The sequence below is a fragment of the Rhinopithecus bieti genome, unplaced genomic scaffold, assembly GCF_001698545.2.
Source record: "Rhinopithecus bieti isolate Rb0 unplaced genomic scaffold, ASM169854v2 scaffold_33210, whole genome shotgun sequence".
NCBI classification, from domain to species: Eukaryota; Metazoa; Chordata; class Mammalia; order Primates; family Cercopithecidae; genus Rhinopithecus; species Rhinopithecus bieti.
The window spans coordinates 979,152-994,486 of record NW_016814226.1 but is presented as its reverse complement, the minus strand read 5'-3'; the positions used below and the strand labels follow the sequence as shown (position 1 = coordinate 994,486).

General features: G+C 41.5%; 1 protein-coding gene across 3 annotated transcripts in view; it reads left to right on the top strand.

The window, feature by feature from the left end:
• Window positions 1-15,335, top strand: part of EFCAB6 (EF-hand calcium binding domain 6) — a 324,746-nt gene that overhangs the window by 234,266 nt on the left and 75,145 nt on the right. For all 3 annotated transcript variants that reach the window (XM_017850034.1, XM_017850033.1, XM_017850035.1), the window contains 2 exons: window positions 771-965; window positions 11,385-11,540. In XM_017850034.1, coding sequence (XP_017705523.1) covers window positions 771-965; window positions 11,385-11,540 — 351 coding nt within the window. The remainder of the gene's footprint in view (window positions 1-770; window positions 966-11,384; window positions 11,541-15,335) is intronic.

The window sequence follows — 15,335 nt, the reverse complement described above, 5'->3', positions numbered from 1 at the left end:
TTCTTCTAAACCTTAGCATAGTTCCTCTCACAGGTAAGTATTCAATTTAAAAAACTGCTGAACGGGAGAGGTGCAGCAGCTCGCGCCTGTAATCCCAGCACTTTGGGAGGCCGAGGCGGGCGGATCACCTGAGATCAGGAGTTTGAGACCAGCTTGGTCAACATAGTGAAACCCCGTCTCTACTGAAAATAGAAAAATTAGCCAGGCGTGGTGGCCGGCTCTGTAATCCCAGCTACTCGGGAGGCCGAGGCAGGAGAATCACTTGAGCCTCGGAGACAGAGGTTGTAGTGAGCCCAGCTCGCACCACCGTACTCCAGCCTGGGCCACAGAGTGAGACTCTGTCTCAAAAACAACACAAAACAAAAAACAACAAAAACACCTGCTAAACCTATGGAGGGGTTGACTTTAATTTTCTGTAGTCACAACTGTGTTTCTAATAGAATGACAGGTGAGTGGCTTAGGTTGCTCTCTCTCCGGGCAGGCCATGTGTGCATGTGTGGCGTGACCGTCCTGAATGCTGATGTGCCTGTGAGTCACCTGGGGTCCTTGTTAACATGCGGATGCCGATCGGATCGGGAGTGAAGCCTGAACTGCATTTCCAGCTCTGCCAGGCCGGGCTGATGCCGCTGGTCCACAGGGCGGGCTCTGAGTGGTGAGGGACGGAAGATGATCTCCTCATGGATGGTGCAGGCATTTTCCAAACCCTGAGCACCAGCACACCTTAGTGGCTACTGAGAAGTGCTTTCTGTTTCTGTTTTTGTTTTTTTAAGCTACGACACCAAGGGAAAAGGGCACATTACTTACCAGGAATTTTTACAGAAATTGGGTGTTAACTATTCACCTGCTGTCCATCGGCCCTGCGCAGAGGATTATTTCAACTTCATGGGGCATTTTACGAAGCCACAGCAGCTACAGGAAGAGATGAAGGAACTGCAGCAGAGCACAGAGAAGGCCGTGGCAGCCAGGTGAGTGAGGAAGGACCACAGGGCCATCATCTGGAAGTCCCCTTTTACATCTGGCCTCACAGCACAAGTTATTTTAAAATGGTATCTTCCCATGCTGGCAAAGTTACAGGGAAATAATCATGCTTGTTCACTGCTGTCGATTCTAGAAATTGGTGCGAAGTCAAAGAGTAGTTGAAAAGCAATAGCCCATTCCATCTTACCCAGTCACAATCTTATATCATCCATCATATTTATGGGTCACCCTTGAAAATGATCCTTTTAAGTTGTGGATGGCGTATTGCCTGGCCACTCCCCTGGCCCAACTAGAATGCAGGCTCCCTAGGGATGTCTGTCACTTTACCTGGTGTCTGGCACCAAACAGGCACCCAGTAATATCTGTTGAATGAATAAAGGAAAGAACCAGACATATTCTTTAACTCACACTTCTACTTTCAGGACTTTATCCCCAAGAAATAATTCAGAATAAGCCAACAGCTTAGCAACTGGAAGGGGTGACCTGCAGTGTGTCTTTTTTTTTTTTTTTTTTTTTTTTTTTTTTTTTTTTTTTTTTTTTGAGATGGAATCTTGCTCTGTCTCCCAGGCTAGAGTGCAAAGGCACTATCTCAACGCACTGCAACCTCCACCTCCAGGGTTCAAGCGATTCTCCTGACTCAGGCTCCTGAGTAGCTGGGAATACAGGCACACACCACCATGACCAGCTAATTTTTGTATTTTTAGTAGAGGTGAGGTTTCGCCATGTTGGCCAGGCTGGTCTTGAACTCCTGACCTCAAGTGATCCATCTGCCTCGGCCTCCCAAAGTGCAGTGTGTCTTTAACAGCAAAACAACAACAAAGGGAATACCTTCCAATCCCAAATTAGTGCACTGGCTTAGCAAAGAGCAGCCTGAAAGAGCATGAAATTGCCCATGCCTGCTGCGGCCACTGTGGAAGAACATGGAAACATTTGTGTAAAGGGCTAACAGGCAGTTAGGTTTTGGGCAGTATGTGTACCGTGAATGGAACAATATCAAATGGACGAGCAGGTGCACGGGACCAGAAGATGCTGTGCAGAAGGTACCCCACTGGATTTGGATGGTGGGAGCCTACATGATTCTTTTCCCTTTTTTAAAACTGATATTTAATAGTTGTGCATATTTGGAGGGTATGTGTGATATTTTGATACTTGTATACAATGTGTAATGATCAAATCAGGGTAATTGGGATATCCATCTCTAACCTTTATCTTTCTACAAATTCTACAAATCTTCTCTTCTAGCTATATTTTTTTAAAATTTTGTGGGTACATAATAGGATCATATATTTATGGTTACATGAGATATCCTGACACAGGCATGCAATGTGTAATAATCACTTCAGGGTAAATGGGGAACCCATCACCTCAAGCATTTATCATTTGTGCTACAAACAATCCAATTATACTCTTTTAGATATTTTTAAATCTAGCTACTTTGAAGTATACAATAAAATTTTTATGTATTTCAATATAACATTTTATTGTTATATAATTGTATATAACAATAAAATTATTGTTAAGTATAATTTCTCTACTGTACTATCAAATACTATAATTTATTTTTTCTATTAAATTGTATTTTTGTACCCCTTACCCAGCTTTTCTTATCTTTTCCCTCCCGACCCTTCCCTTCCCAGCCTCTGATAACCTCTGGTAAATTAGCCTCTGGTAATTTACTCTCTACCTGCATGAGATCAACCGTTTTTGTTTGTTCGTTTGTTTGTTTGTTTTTAAGACAGTGTCTCACTTTCATCACCCAGGCTGGAGTGCAGTGGCTCCATCATGGCTCACTGCAGCCTCAACTTTCCAGGCTCACATTGTGATCCTCCCACCTCAGCCTCCTGAGTAGCTGGGACTACCAGTGCACACCACCACACCTAGCGCATTTTTGTATTTTTAGTAGAGATGAGGCTTCACCATGTTGCCCAGGCTGGTCTCAAACTCCTGAGCTCACCCACCCACCTCAGCCTCCCAAAGGGCTGGTATGACAGGTGTGAGCCACTGAGCCTGGCTGAGATCAACTTTTTAAACTCCCACATATGAGTGAGAACGTGTGATATTTGTCTTTCTGTGCCTGGCTTATTTCACTTCACGTAATGATGTCTGGTTCCGTCCATGTTGCTGTGAATGACAATTGTCTGCTTTTTTATGGCTAAATGATATTCCACTGAGTATGTGTGCCACATTTTCTTCATTCATCTGGTGATGGACACTTGGGTTGATTTCAGATCTTGGCTATTGTGAGCAGCGCTGCAATGAACATGGAAATGAAGACATCTCTTTGATATACTGATTTCCTTTCTTTTGGAGATATACTCAGCAGTATTCTAGAATTTCTGGATCATATGGTAGTTGTGTTTTTAGTTTTCTGGGTAATCTCCGTACTGTGTTTCATGGTATTATGCATTTCCACCAACAGTGGATGAGTGTTCCACTTTCTCTGCATCTTCACCAGCACTTCTGTTTTGTCTTTTTGATGATAGATATTCTAACTGGGATGAGATGATATCTCATTGTGGTTTTAACTTGCGTTTCCCTGATGATCAGTGACCTTGAGCATTTTTCTCATACGTCTTAGCCACTTTATATGTCCTCTTTTGAGAAATGTCTATTCAGGTATTTTGGCCATTTTCGTATCAGGTTATTTCTTTTCAGGTTGTTGCGTTGTTGGAGTTCCTTATGTATTCTGGTTATTAATCCCTTGTCAGATGGGGAGTTTGTAAATATCTTCTCTGACTCGGTAGGTGGCCTCTTCACTTTGTTCCCTTCATGGTGCAGTAGCTTTTCAGCTTGATGTAATCCCATTTGTTTGTTTTTCCTTTTGTTGCCTGTGCTTTTGAGGTCTTATCCAAAAAATATTTGCCCTGACCAATGTCCTGTAGCATTTCCCCCAATGTTTTATTCTAGTAGTTTCATAGTTTGTGGTCTTACATTCAAGTTTTTAATCCATTTTGAGTTGATTTTGTCTATGTTGTAAGATGGGGATCTAGTTTCATTCCTCTGCATGTGGATATTCATTTTCCCAGCACCATTTATTAAAAAGACTTTTCTTTCCCCAGTGTGTGTTCTCAGTGCCTTTGACAAAAATGAATTTGCTGTAAGTGCATGGATTTACTTCTGGGTTCTCTACTCTGTTCCATTGTTCTATGTGTCTGCTTTTATGCCAGTACAATGCTATTTTAGTAAATATAAAACTTTGTAGTATAATTTGAAATCAGGTAGCGTGATGCCTCTAGCTTTGTTCTTTTTGCTTAGGATTGCTTTAGCTAATTGGGGTCTTTTGTGGTTCCATATGAATTTTAGGATTGTTTTTTCTATTTCTGTGAAGAATGTCATTTGATACTTTGGTAGGGATTGCTTGAATTAGTAGATCGCTTTGGATAGTATAGACATTTTAACAATATTAATTCTTTCAATCCATGAGCAAGGAATATCATTTCATTTTTACTTGTGTCCTCCTCATTTTCTTTCATCAGCGTTTCACAGTTTTCTCTGTATAGATCTTTCATTTCTTTGGTTCAGCTGATTTCTAGGTATTTTATATTCTTTGTAGATGTTGTAAATGGGATTGCTTTATTTATTTCGTCTTTGGATTGATCACTGTTAACATGTAGAAATGCTACTGATTTTTGTGTGCTGATTTTGTATCCTGCAACTTTACTGAATTTGTTTATCAGTGCTAGGAATTTTTTGGTGGAGTCTTTAGGTTTTTTTTTAAATGTAAGATCATGTCATCTGCAAACAAGGCTAATTTGACTTTTCCCTTTCCAATTTGGATGCCCTTTATTTCTTTCTCTTGCCTAATTGCTCAGGTTAGGACTTCCAGGACTATGTTGAATAGAAGTGGTAAAAGTGGGCATCCTGTCTTATTCCAGATCTTAGCGTAAAGACGTTCAGCTTTTCCCTGGTTAGTATCATATTAGCTTTGAGTTTGTCAAATATGGCCTGTATTTTGCTTCTATATTCATTGCGAGGAGAGTTTTTATCATGAAAGGATGTTGAATTTTATAAAGTGCTTTTTCAGCATCTGTTGAAATTATCATGTAATTTTGTCCTTTATTCTGTTGATGTGAAGTATCACATTTATTAATTTGTATATGTTGAACCATCCTTGCATCCCTGGGATGAATTCCACTTGGGTCATGGTGAATGATCCTTTCAATGTGTTGTTGAATTTGGTTTGCTAGTATTTTGTTGAGGATTTTTACGTGTATGTTCATCAGGAATTTTGGCCTGCAGTTTTCTTTTTGGGTAGTGTTCTTGTTTGCTTAGGGTATCGGGATATTACTGGCCTTATAGAATGAGTTTGCAAGTATTCGCTACTCTTCAATTTTTTGAAAAAGTTTGGGTAGAGCTGGTATTAGTTCTTCTCTAAATGTTTGGAAGATTTTAGCAGTGAAGCCATCAAGTCCTAGGCTTCTCTTTGATGGGAGACTTTTTATTAGTGCTTTGATATCGTTACTCATTTTGGGTCCGTTCAGATTTTCTACTTTTTCGTGGTTCAATCTTGACAGAAATTTATCCACTTCTAGGTTTTCCCATTTGTCAGCATATAGTTTTTCATAGCGGTCTCTAATGATACTTTCTATTTCTGTCATCTCTAACCTTGTAATACTTCCTTTTTTATCTCTGATTTAATTCTTTTGGACTTTCTTTTTTTCATAATCTAGCTAAAAGTTTGTCCATTTTATTTATCTTTTCAAAAACCAACTTTTAATTTTGTGGATCTTTTGTATTGTTTGAGTCTCAATTTCGTTTATTTTTGCTCTGATTTTATTTCTTCCTTTCTACTAATTTACGTTTGGATTTTTCTTGCTCTTTTAGTTTCTTGAGGTGCATTGTTAGATTGTTTATGCAAAGTCATTCTATTTTTTTTTTTTATGTAGACATTTATTGCTATACATGTCCCTCTTAGCCCTGCTTTTGCTGTATCCCATAGATTTTTGGTATGTTGTATTTCCATTTTCATTTGTTTCAATACATTTTTAATCTTCTTTATTTCTTCATTGACCATTGGTCATTCAGGAGCATGTTGTTTAACTTCTATATATTTGTACAGTTTCCAAAGTTCCTCTTTTTATTGGTTTCTAGTTTTATTCCATTTCAGAAAAGATACTTGATATTATGTTGACTTTTCCACATTGGCTGAGACATGTTTTGTGGCCTAACATATGATGTATCCTGGAGAATGATCCATGTGCCGATGAAAAGAATCTGTATTCTGCAGCAGTTGGATGACAGGTCCTGTAAATGTCTGTTAGGTCCATTAGGCCTAGACCATAGTTTAACTTCATGTTTCTTTGTTGGTTTCCTGTCTGGATGATCTGCCCGTTGCTGAAAGTGGAGTGTTGTCCGCTACTATTATTGTATTGCAATCTAGCTCTCCTTTTAGGTATATCAACATTTGCTTTCTATATTTGGGTGCTCTAGTGCTGGGTGAACATGTGTTTACTATTGTTACATCCTGTTGCTGAGCTGATCCCTTTATATTAATAATGACCTTCAGGCCTTTTTAGTTTTTGACTAAAAGTTTATTTTATCTGATATAAGTATAGCTACTCCTGCTCTTCCTTGGTTTTCATTTGCATTGAATATCTTTTTCCTTTTCTTTACTTTCAGTCTATATGTGTCTTTATAGGTGAAGTGAGTTTCTCATAGGCAGCATATAGTTGGATCTTGTTTTTTAATCCATCCAGCAACTCTTTGTCTACTTTCAAATTTATTTTTTATTTTTTATTTTTTATTTTTATTTTTATTTTTTTTGAGACAGAGTCTTGCTCTGTCACCCAGGCTGGAGTGGCGGTGGCATGATCTCAACTCACTGCAGGCTCCACCTCCCAGGTTCATGCCATTCTCCTGCCTCAGCCTCCCGAGTAGCTGGGACTACAGGCACCTGCCACCACGCCTGGCTAATCTTTTAGTATTTTTAGTAGAGATGGGGTTTCACCATGTTAGCCAGGATGGTCTCCATCTCCTGACCTTGTGATCCTCCCGCCTCAGCCTCCCAAAGTGCTGGGATTACAGGCATGAGCCACCATATCTAGCCTACTTTCAAATTTTTTGAGATGGAGTTTCGCTCTTGTTGCCCTGGCTGGAGTGCCATGGTACAATCTCAGCTCTCTGCAACCTCTGCCTCCCAGGTTCAAGCAATTCTCCTGCCTCAGCCTCCCGAGTAGCTGGGATTAAGGCATGCACCACCACGCCCGGCTACTTTTGTATTTTTAGCAGAGACGGGGTTTCTCCATTTTGGTCAGGCTGGTCTCAAACTCCCGACCTCAGGTGATCCTCCTGCCTCGGCCTCCCAAAGTGCTGGGATTGCAGGCATGAGCCACTGCGCCCAGCTACTTATGTCATATTTTTAACATTTATAACAGAGAAAAAAATTGGGCTGCATATGATGTGACTACAGCAATGAGATAGATTTTCTTGGCATGATCGCAATCCTTGGTCTCCCATCCATACCCCCTACACATGTGGCTCTTACCTGCTGCTCTATAGCTCTGCCTTAGCTCCATCTTGCTCTTACATGTTTGTGAGTCTGTCTCCTGTCTGTCATTTCAAAAGGCAAGATTCACTCTCTGTCCTACCACCTCCCATAGCACCTGAATGAATGAATGAATCTCCAGAGGAACTGAGAATGCCAAGGACACAAGGATGAAATGTAATAGCTAAACGGGGTTTAAGAGAAGAGCAGTTTGAACACACCCCTGAATTACATCTAAGTTACTGAGTTATGAAGCCTGAAAGCAGAGAATTGAGTTTGTGAAATTCAAAGTAAAGTATGCACAAGATTGGTATAAATCAAATATGCCATAAAGCTAATGAAAAAGTGGAATTTATCTTTACTAGACAGGGTTGGCCTCATTACCCGCTCGTGTCTTCTCTTCTCGTCTTTCCTGCCACTTGTGAGTAATGAGGCTCTAGGAGAGAAACTGTGCATCCTGGGCACTCCCAGTACACTCTTTCTCTGCCTGTACCTCTGTTCCACACGGAGCATGGGCGTGCAGCTAAAAGAACTGCGAGCTGCAAGACAATGCATTTCAGATCATCGAGCTCAGTTAACTAATTCACTCTCACCCACTCCCCCTTGCCCCACCCATGCTCTCTTAGTAAAGAAGACAAATGCATGACCAATTTCGGTTTCCTCGAAAATATCGGCTTGTAAAAATTCCCAAATAACCTTGTCCTTTAGGATGGCCTGTTTTTAGATTTTGCTGTCAGTGGGTCTTTCCAATGAAGATTCAATGTTTCCAGGATTTTTTTTTTTTTTTTTTTTTACCTCCTCATCTATACTGACACTCTGATCAGATTGACAGATGTGAGTCATGTTCCATTCAAGTGACCACAATTTTGTATTTGCCTCTGAAATCTAAGGGAATTCATTTTGTTTGGAGTACCCTAAAATACATTTTGAAGATTAAGAAAATCTGTTTTCTTTTGCATTTATTTTCCATGCCTTGCTCTTTTTGCTTGAGTCTCAGTTGAAGATTCAGAATCAGAATAGCAGCAGTAAATGAGCCACATAACACAGGCTCATTGGAAAATGCAAATGGAGAGGTGTGCAATTTTTCAGCAGCACCAGAGTGGGGAGGCCTGTGGCTGAGGCCTGTGTGTGAGGGGCTCTGTGGCTGTCCATTGGCCATAACAGTGCCCCCTTCTGGCCTCTGTCTTGTTGCCCAGACCAGGAACTGGACACAGACCCAGTGCAGCTTTGTCGCTGAGTGTCGGCTGACACCGTTTCTGTTTGGCACTGTGCTATGATCTGTGCTCTAAACCCTCATTTACTCTGTGCACATATTTACTCAGCAAGGGAAATAATTACCGCCTGGAAACCAGTCCAAGAAATGCTGAATGCTTCAATTTTCTAAAAATATGTATCTCAAAAAAATGTTTGGATTTTTTTTCTACCTTCATTTGCTTTCATTTTGAAGAATTAAGTGGAATATAATAGTTGTGATGACGAGTAATCATTCTGCAACATGGGACTGAATTCAATGTACACCTGTAGGGGAATCCAGAATGTTGCTGCTGTTGGTATACACGCACAGCACGGTTCCTGCAGTCGTTTGTATGAAGTACTCAAATGTCATGGGAGCCCATTCCAAGCTGGAGGCCAGCAAGACAAGGGAGTTGATCACCCCCGTGGCTTCAAAGTAAATGCTGCTCTCCACCACCCTGAACGTTCCCACGGAATCTCGCCTCTCCCAGAGTCCTGATGTTTCTGTTCCTATGGATTATTTTTTCTAGGCATCCTCTCCCACAAATACATACCTGAAGTGGTAGCCAATTACCACCAAAGATTTCGTCTCTAGAATTTATAGCACATTCTTTCCCCTGAGGAATTCACGTCTCAGCCCATCAGACAGGCATATTACTCAGTTTGAAAGGAAGACATTTTCAGGGACCTGGGTGAGTTGAAATTATTGAATTTACAGCCAGTCCACCATAGATCAAGTGCAAGATTATTGTTTCTTGAAGATTTCTGCACTTTTTGAGTTCCTTATCTGCAACTTTTTCAAGTTAGGAGAGAATTTTCCCAGACTGAAAATTCAGTGTCTCTGAATCACAGAGACTTGAGATCACACATCCTGCAAGAAAATCAGCCCTGAAGCTGGGAGCGACAGAAAGATGCTGTCTCTGTCTCCCTCACTGTGAGTGAAAGGCCTGGTCTTGTCCTGATTCCGCCCTGGGCTCTCATGCTGTCCTGTTCCTGGCCTAGAAAGCAGGGCTGATGACACTGCCTTGCAGGGCTGAGAGGTCACATGTGAGTGCGTACTTGAGACGGCAGCATGGCCCTTGATTTTTCCATGGATTCACACCATGTGGTGGCTGTTTTCTTTTCTTTCTTTCTTTTTTTTTTTTTTTTTCAGACAGAGTCTTGCTCTATTGCCCAGTCTGGAGTAAAGTGGCATGATCTCGGCTCACTGCAAACTCTGCCTCCCACGTTGAAGCGATTCTCCTGCCTCAGCATCTCTAGTAGCTGGGATTACAGATGCCCACCACCACACCCGGCTAATTTTGTGTATTTTAGGAGAGACGGGGGTTTCACCATGTTGGCCAGGCTGGTCCCGAACTCCTGACCTCGTGATCCACCCACCGCAGCCTCCCAAAGTGTTGGGATTACTGGCGTGAGTCACCACGCCTGGTCAGTGGCTGTTTCTTAACAATAAAAAGCCTAGTTTTTTTAAAAAAAACAAAAACAAAAACAAAAAACCGGGTTGGCTGGACGTGGTGGCTCAAGCTTGTAATCCCAGCTTTGATTGGGAGGCCGAGGCGGGGGATCACAAGGTCAGGAGATCAAGACCATCCTGGCTAACACAGTGAAACCCCGTCTCTACTAAAAATACATAAAATTACCTGGGCGTGGTGGTGGGCATCTGTAGTCCCAGCTACTAGGAAGGCTGAGGCAGGAGAATGGCATGAACCCAGGTGACGGAGGTTGCAGTGAGCTGAGATTGCGTCATTGCCCTCCAGCCTGGGTAGCAGAGCAACACTCCATCTCAAAAAAAAAAAAAAAAAAAAAAAAAAAAAAACACGGAGGGAGTCTTGGAGTCTTTGGCACTACATGGCCCTTGATTTGCCCATTGATGCACACCACATGATGGCTGTTTCTTAATAATAAAATGCCTGGTTAAAAAAAAAAAAAAGAACAGGGTCTCTGGCACTCCCTTGCCCTAGCACCGACAAGGCCCCGTCCATCTCCACACTCTTCACTTGCTGCCCTTCTCCACTCCTCCTTAGGGCCTTGGCACTAGCTGTTCTCCAGTCCCTGGCTGACCCTTTTGCATCCCAGTCTTTGCTGAAGAAAAAGAGCCTACAGCCAAAGTGCCTATAAGCCTACAAACCTACAAACCTACTGTCGTTTTTTGTTTTTTGTTTTTTGGTGTTTTTTGTTTTTGCCTGTAAACCTACTGTCCCACCATGCTATACTTCTATCTTCTGTTTATTGTCTGTCTCCCCACTACTGGAATGGAAATCCTTCTAGGGAATGCCCCTTTGATTCACTAGACATGTCCCAGCACCTACAGGAGCATCTGGCACGTCACAGGTGCTCAGTTGGTATTGATTGAGAAAGAGTGTGTATTTCACATATCTGTATGTAAAATCACTAGCTTTTTCCATTCTCGGTTCCGTTTTTAAAGTATCAATTCCAGTACAAAGACAAAGCTGTACTTTCTCTAGCGTGGTTTTGCTAATGATGGCAATAACAAAATGATAATGATACGGACTTACAATTTTTCCGGGATATCTTTTAATGTCAGTGTTACGCTGAGGCTGTAAAACATCTTCAAAATTAGTTCTTAGATGAGCCATCGGCTCATTGCATTAGAATAATCATGAAATGTTTGCTTTAAAGGAGTTGTTTTCCTGATTTTAGGGCATATCTGCAATGTACTCTCTTTCAGGGATAAGCTTGCAGACCGCTATCAAGATATCAGCAAAGCATTCACCAAAATCGATAAATCCAAAACCAACTACATATCCATATGCAAGATGCAGAAGGTGCTGGAAGAATGTGGCTGTTCTCTTACGGAAGGGGAGCTGACCAATCTGCTAAACAGGTCTTTTTTGCCTAGGTTAAATATGTTTCTCATGGCCCTGAAAAACATACTGGAGAATTGCCTTTGTTTCTTCTGTATGTCCTCCCAAACAGCCTTCTGAGATGAAAATAACCTCCATGTCTTCCTGTTGGCTGGGTCACACTAGAATGGGTTTGAGTCCACCCAAAGCAATAAAAGAAAGCCCTCTGACAAATGCGTAACTTTTCCTGATGTGTCTTAGCAGCAGTGCCACCATTTCTTAACATTAGTGGTTTTTTTGTTTGTTTGTTTGTTTGTTGTTTCGTTTTTTTGAGATGGAGTCTCGCTCTGTCACCCAGGCTGGAGTGCCGTGTCACGATCTCGGCTCACTGCAACCTCTACCTCCTGGGTTCAAGTGATTCTCCTGCCTCAGGCTCCCAAATAGCTGGGATTACAGGTGCCCGCCACCACACCTGGCCAATTTTTGTATTTTCAGTAGAGACAGGGTTTCACCATGTTGGCCAGGCTGGTCTCGAACTCCTGACCACAGGTGATCCACCCACCTCAGCCTCCCAAAGTGCTGGGATTATAGGTGTGAGCCACTGTGCCCAGTCAACATTAGTTTTTATTTTATTCAAGTTATTCAGGCACTTTGGCAGGAATCACATAGTTCTACAAGGCTGGTTACTAAAACCAGCAGTTTGTTTGCCCTGCTGCAGCCCTTATTTCCCTATCCAAAGTCAACTACTTCCAACACTGTTGACTGATATCTTTTGATAGTGAATGTCCCTACTTCTTTTCTTTTCTTTTTTTTTTTTTTTTTTTTTTTTTGAGATGGCGTCTCGCTCTGTCCCCCAGGCTGGAGTGCAGTGGCATGATCTCTGCTCACTGCAATCTCCACCTCCCGGGTTCATGACATTCTCCTGCCTCAGCCTCCAGAGTAGCTGGGACTACAGGTGCCCACCAGCACGCCTGGGTAATTTTTTGTATTTTTCGTAGAGATGGGGTTTCACCGTGTTAGCCAGGATGGTCTCCATCTCCTGACCTCATGATCTGCCCGCTTCAGCCTCCCAAAGTACTGGGATTACAGGTGTGAGCCACCATGCCCAGCTGGATGTCCCTACTTCTAAGTGACAGGCATATATTGCAACTTCTTGATTTTTCACTTTTAAGCAGTTTATATTGACTTACTACCAAGAAAATGTAGGTTTAACTATTTTCCACTCATCCCATGCCACCAACCATCTCACCCCCTTCAGCCTCCATTACCCCACGGAAACGCACGAAAACTTACCTCCACATGCCACATGCCTGTCGTATTGCTGCGTCAGTTTTGGTTCGCTCCACATCCTAGATCTACATTGCTGTGACTAGCTCATCACTTTTCTTTTCTACATAGCACTTTTTCCCTGAAGTCAAATTATCCTATTTCTTCTGTTCATTTAGTTTCCTATGTACTTATTCTCCTACTAATTAAATCCCCAACTTAATCTCTTTCCAATCCATTGAGACACATCAGCTAATCTGTCAGCTTCATCTTCTTGAAGATTGCCCTTTTCATGTTCTTCAGTTCTTGGAAAGTTTCTTGACTTATTTTATTAATGAATTCCTTCCCTGTTCTATTCTTTCTGGAACTCCTATTGTTATTGAATGTTGAACTGCCTGGACTGTTCTCTTACTTATTTTAAATCTTTTTTTTTTTTTTTCTTTCTCTTTTTCTTTCTGCTTTACCTTCTGGGAGATTTCCTCAATTTTAGCTCCCAGTCCTTCTTTGATATTTTTGTTTCTGCTGCCATACTTATATTTCTAATTACTAGAGCTCATTTTAGTTCTCTGTTTGTTCCTTTTTTATAACATCCTGCTCTTGTTTCATGGATGCACTGTCTCATTTCTCTGAAGGTATTAACAATAGGCTTTTAAAAAAGTTTTCTTTAGCAGATAAGTCTCTCCTCAGTGTTGCTTTTTAAATCTATTATTCATGTTGGATATTTTCTTCAAAAATATGTCCATACTAAGAGTGGAGGACAGGGTACTGAGTTGCAGATCAGAAGTTCTACACAGATAGGTGGAGCTTGCTGACTTTGAATTGAACTGTGTGGTAATCTGACTTGAAGTTTTCTTGAGGGGCCCCCAATGTCAGTATCTTTAAAACTTTTTGTTTGGCCTTTTCAGATTTGCCAGAGAATAGACTTGCCAGATAAAATATAAGATGGTCAGTTAAATTAGGACTTCAGATAGACAATAATTTTTAAATATAAGTATGTCTCATGTAATATTTGAGTTATACTAAAAATTTTGTTGTTTATCTGAAATTCTAATTCAACTATGTATCCCTGTAGATTTGGTGTGATGATTTGTTTATTTGTTTGCTAATTGGGCAACCCAATGAGAGAAAACTCTTTGATCTTCTGCTGTCAACACTAGGAACTGACTGGGCACAGAAGGCTGGATATTTCAGCAGTCACTGTGGTAAGCTGAATCATGCCTCCCAAAGATATACAGGTCCTGATTCCTGGAATCTGTGGACATTACCTTATTTGGAAAAAGGATCTTTATAGATGCAACTAAGCTAAGGACCTGGAGAAGGGAAGATGAGCCTGGATCATCAGGATGGGCCCTCAATGCCATCACAGGTGTGCTTGTAAGAGGGAGGCAGAGAGAGATTTGAAACAGACAGACAAAGAGAAGGACATGTGACCAGGGAGGCAGAGTGGAGTGATGTGGCTGCAAGCCAGGGGCTGCCAACTGCCCCCAGAAGCTGGAAGAGGCAAAGAACAGATTCTCTCCTGGAATCTCCAGGGAGAGTACAGTCCTGCCAACAACAGGGAACTCATTTTAGATTCTGGTGTCCAGAACTGTAGGAGACTCAATGTGCATTGCTTTAAGCCACCAGATATGTACTATTTTGTTACAAAGCCATAGGAAACTAACAGTCAGTGTATATACTTTTATTTATATTATATATTAACAGTCAGTGTATATACTTTTTATTAATCCTCCCCTTTTCATTAAGAACCCTCCCTACCTTAGACTCAGAAACAGCATCTCCAGAGAATATACCTCCAGGTGTATTCTCCCATTAGGGGTGGGAGGGACAGGCACCCAGACACATGAAGTCTGACGAGAGGTCTGGGGTCTGCTTGCTTCCCAGTCTTTTAATCAACCCTATTTTAACTCCTCCTTGAGCTCCACTTCTAGATATACCTGATATCATCCGTTCCAGAGCCTCTGAGGGTATTTGCAGGGCATATCAGATCTTCTCTCTTCCACATTCCCTCTGTTTGTTTTAGAAAGTAATTTCTTGGATTCTGATACATCTATTTCCATTACCTGTAGATTCTCCAGCAGCTGTTCTCTTCTTCCACATACTCCTAGTCCTTAGGAGTTTATGCCAGCGGTCCGCAAACTCCAAGCATCAGAATCATTGCAAGGGCTCATTAAAACTCAAGATTGTTGGGCCCCTTCCCCAAAGTTTCTGATTCAGTGGGGCCTGGGAATGTGCATTCATAACAAGGGCTCAGGTGATGCTGATGCTGCTGGACTCTTGCACCCTACCTTGAAAACCACTGTTTTATACCTTTTAAAACTCCCTTTTCTGTCATTTTAGAAGAGTTTTGAGTGGTAACAGAACTACATATGTGTGTTCAAGCCACTGTATTTAACTGGAAGTCTTATTCTCATGCACTTTTAACCTGAAACAACTTGAGCTAATTGCCTCCTCTGACTCTTATTTCTGTCTGTGTAATTTTGCTGTGTGGATAGAATGTCCCTTACTTTGTAAAGGGGAGAATATTAGCACCCCTTTCCTCTTTTTTTTTTTTTTTTTTTTTTTTTTTT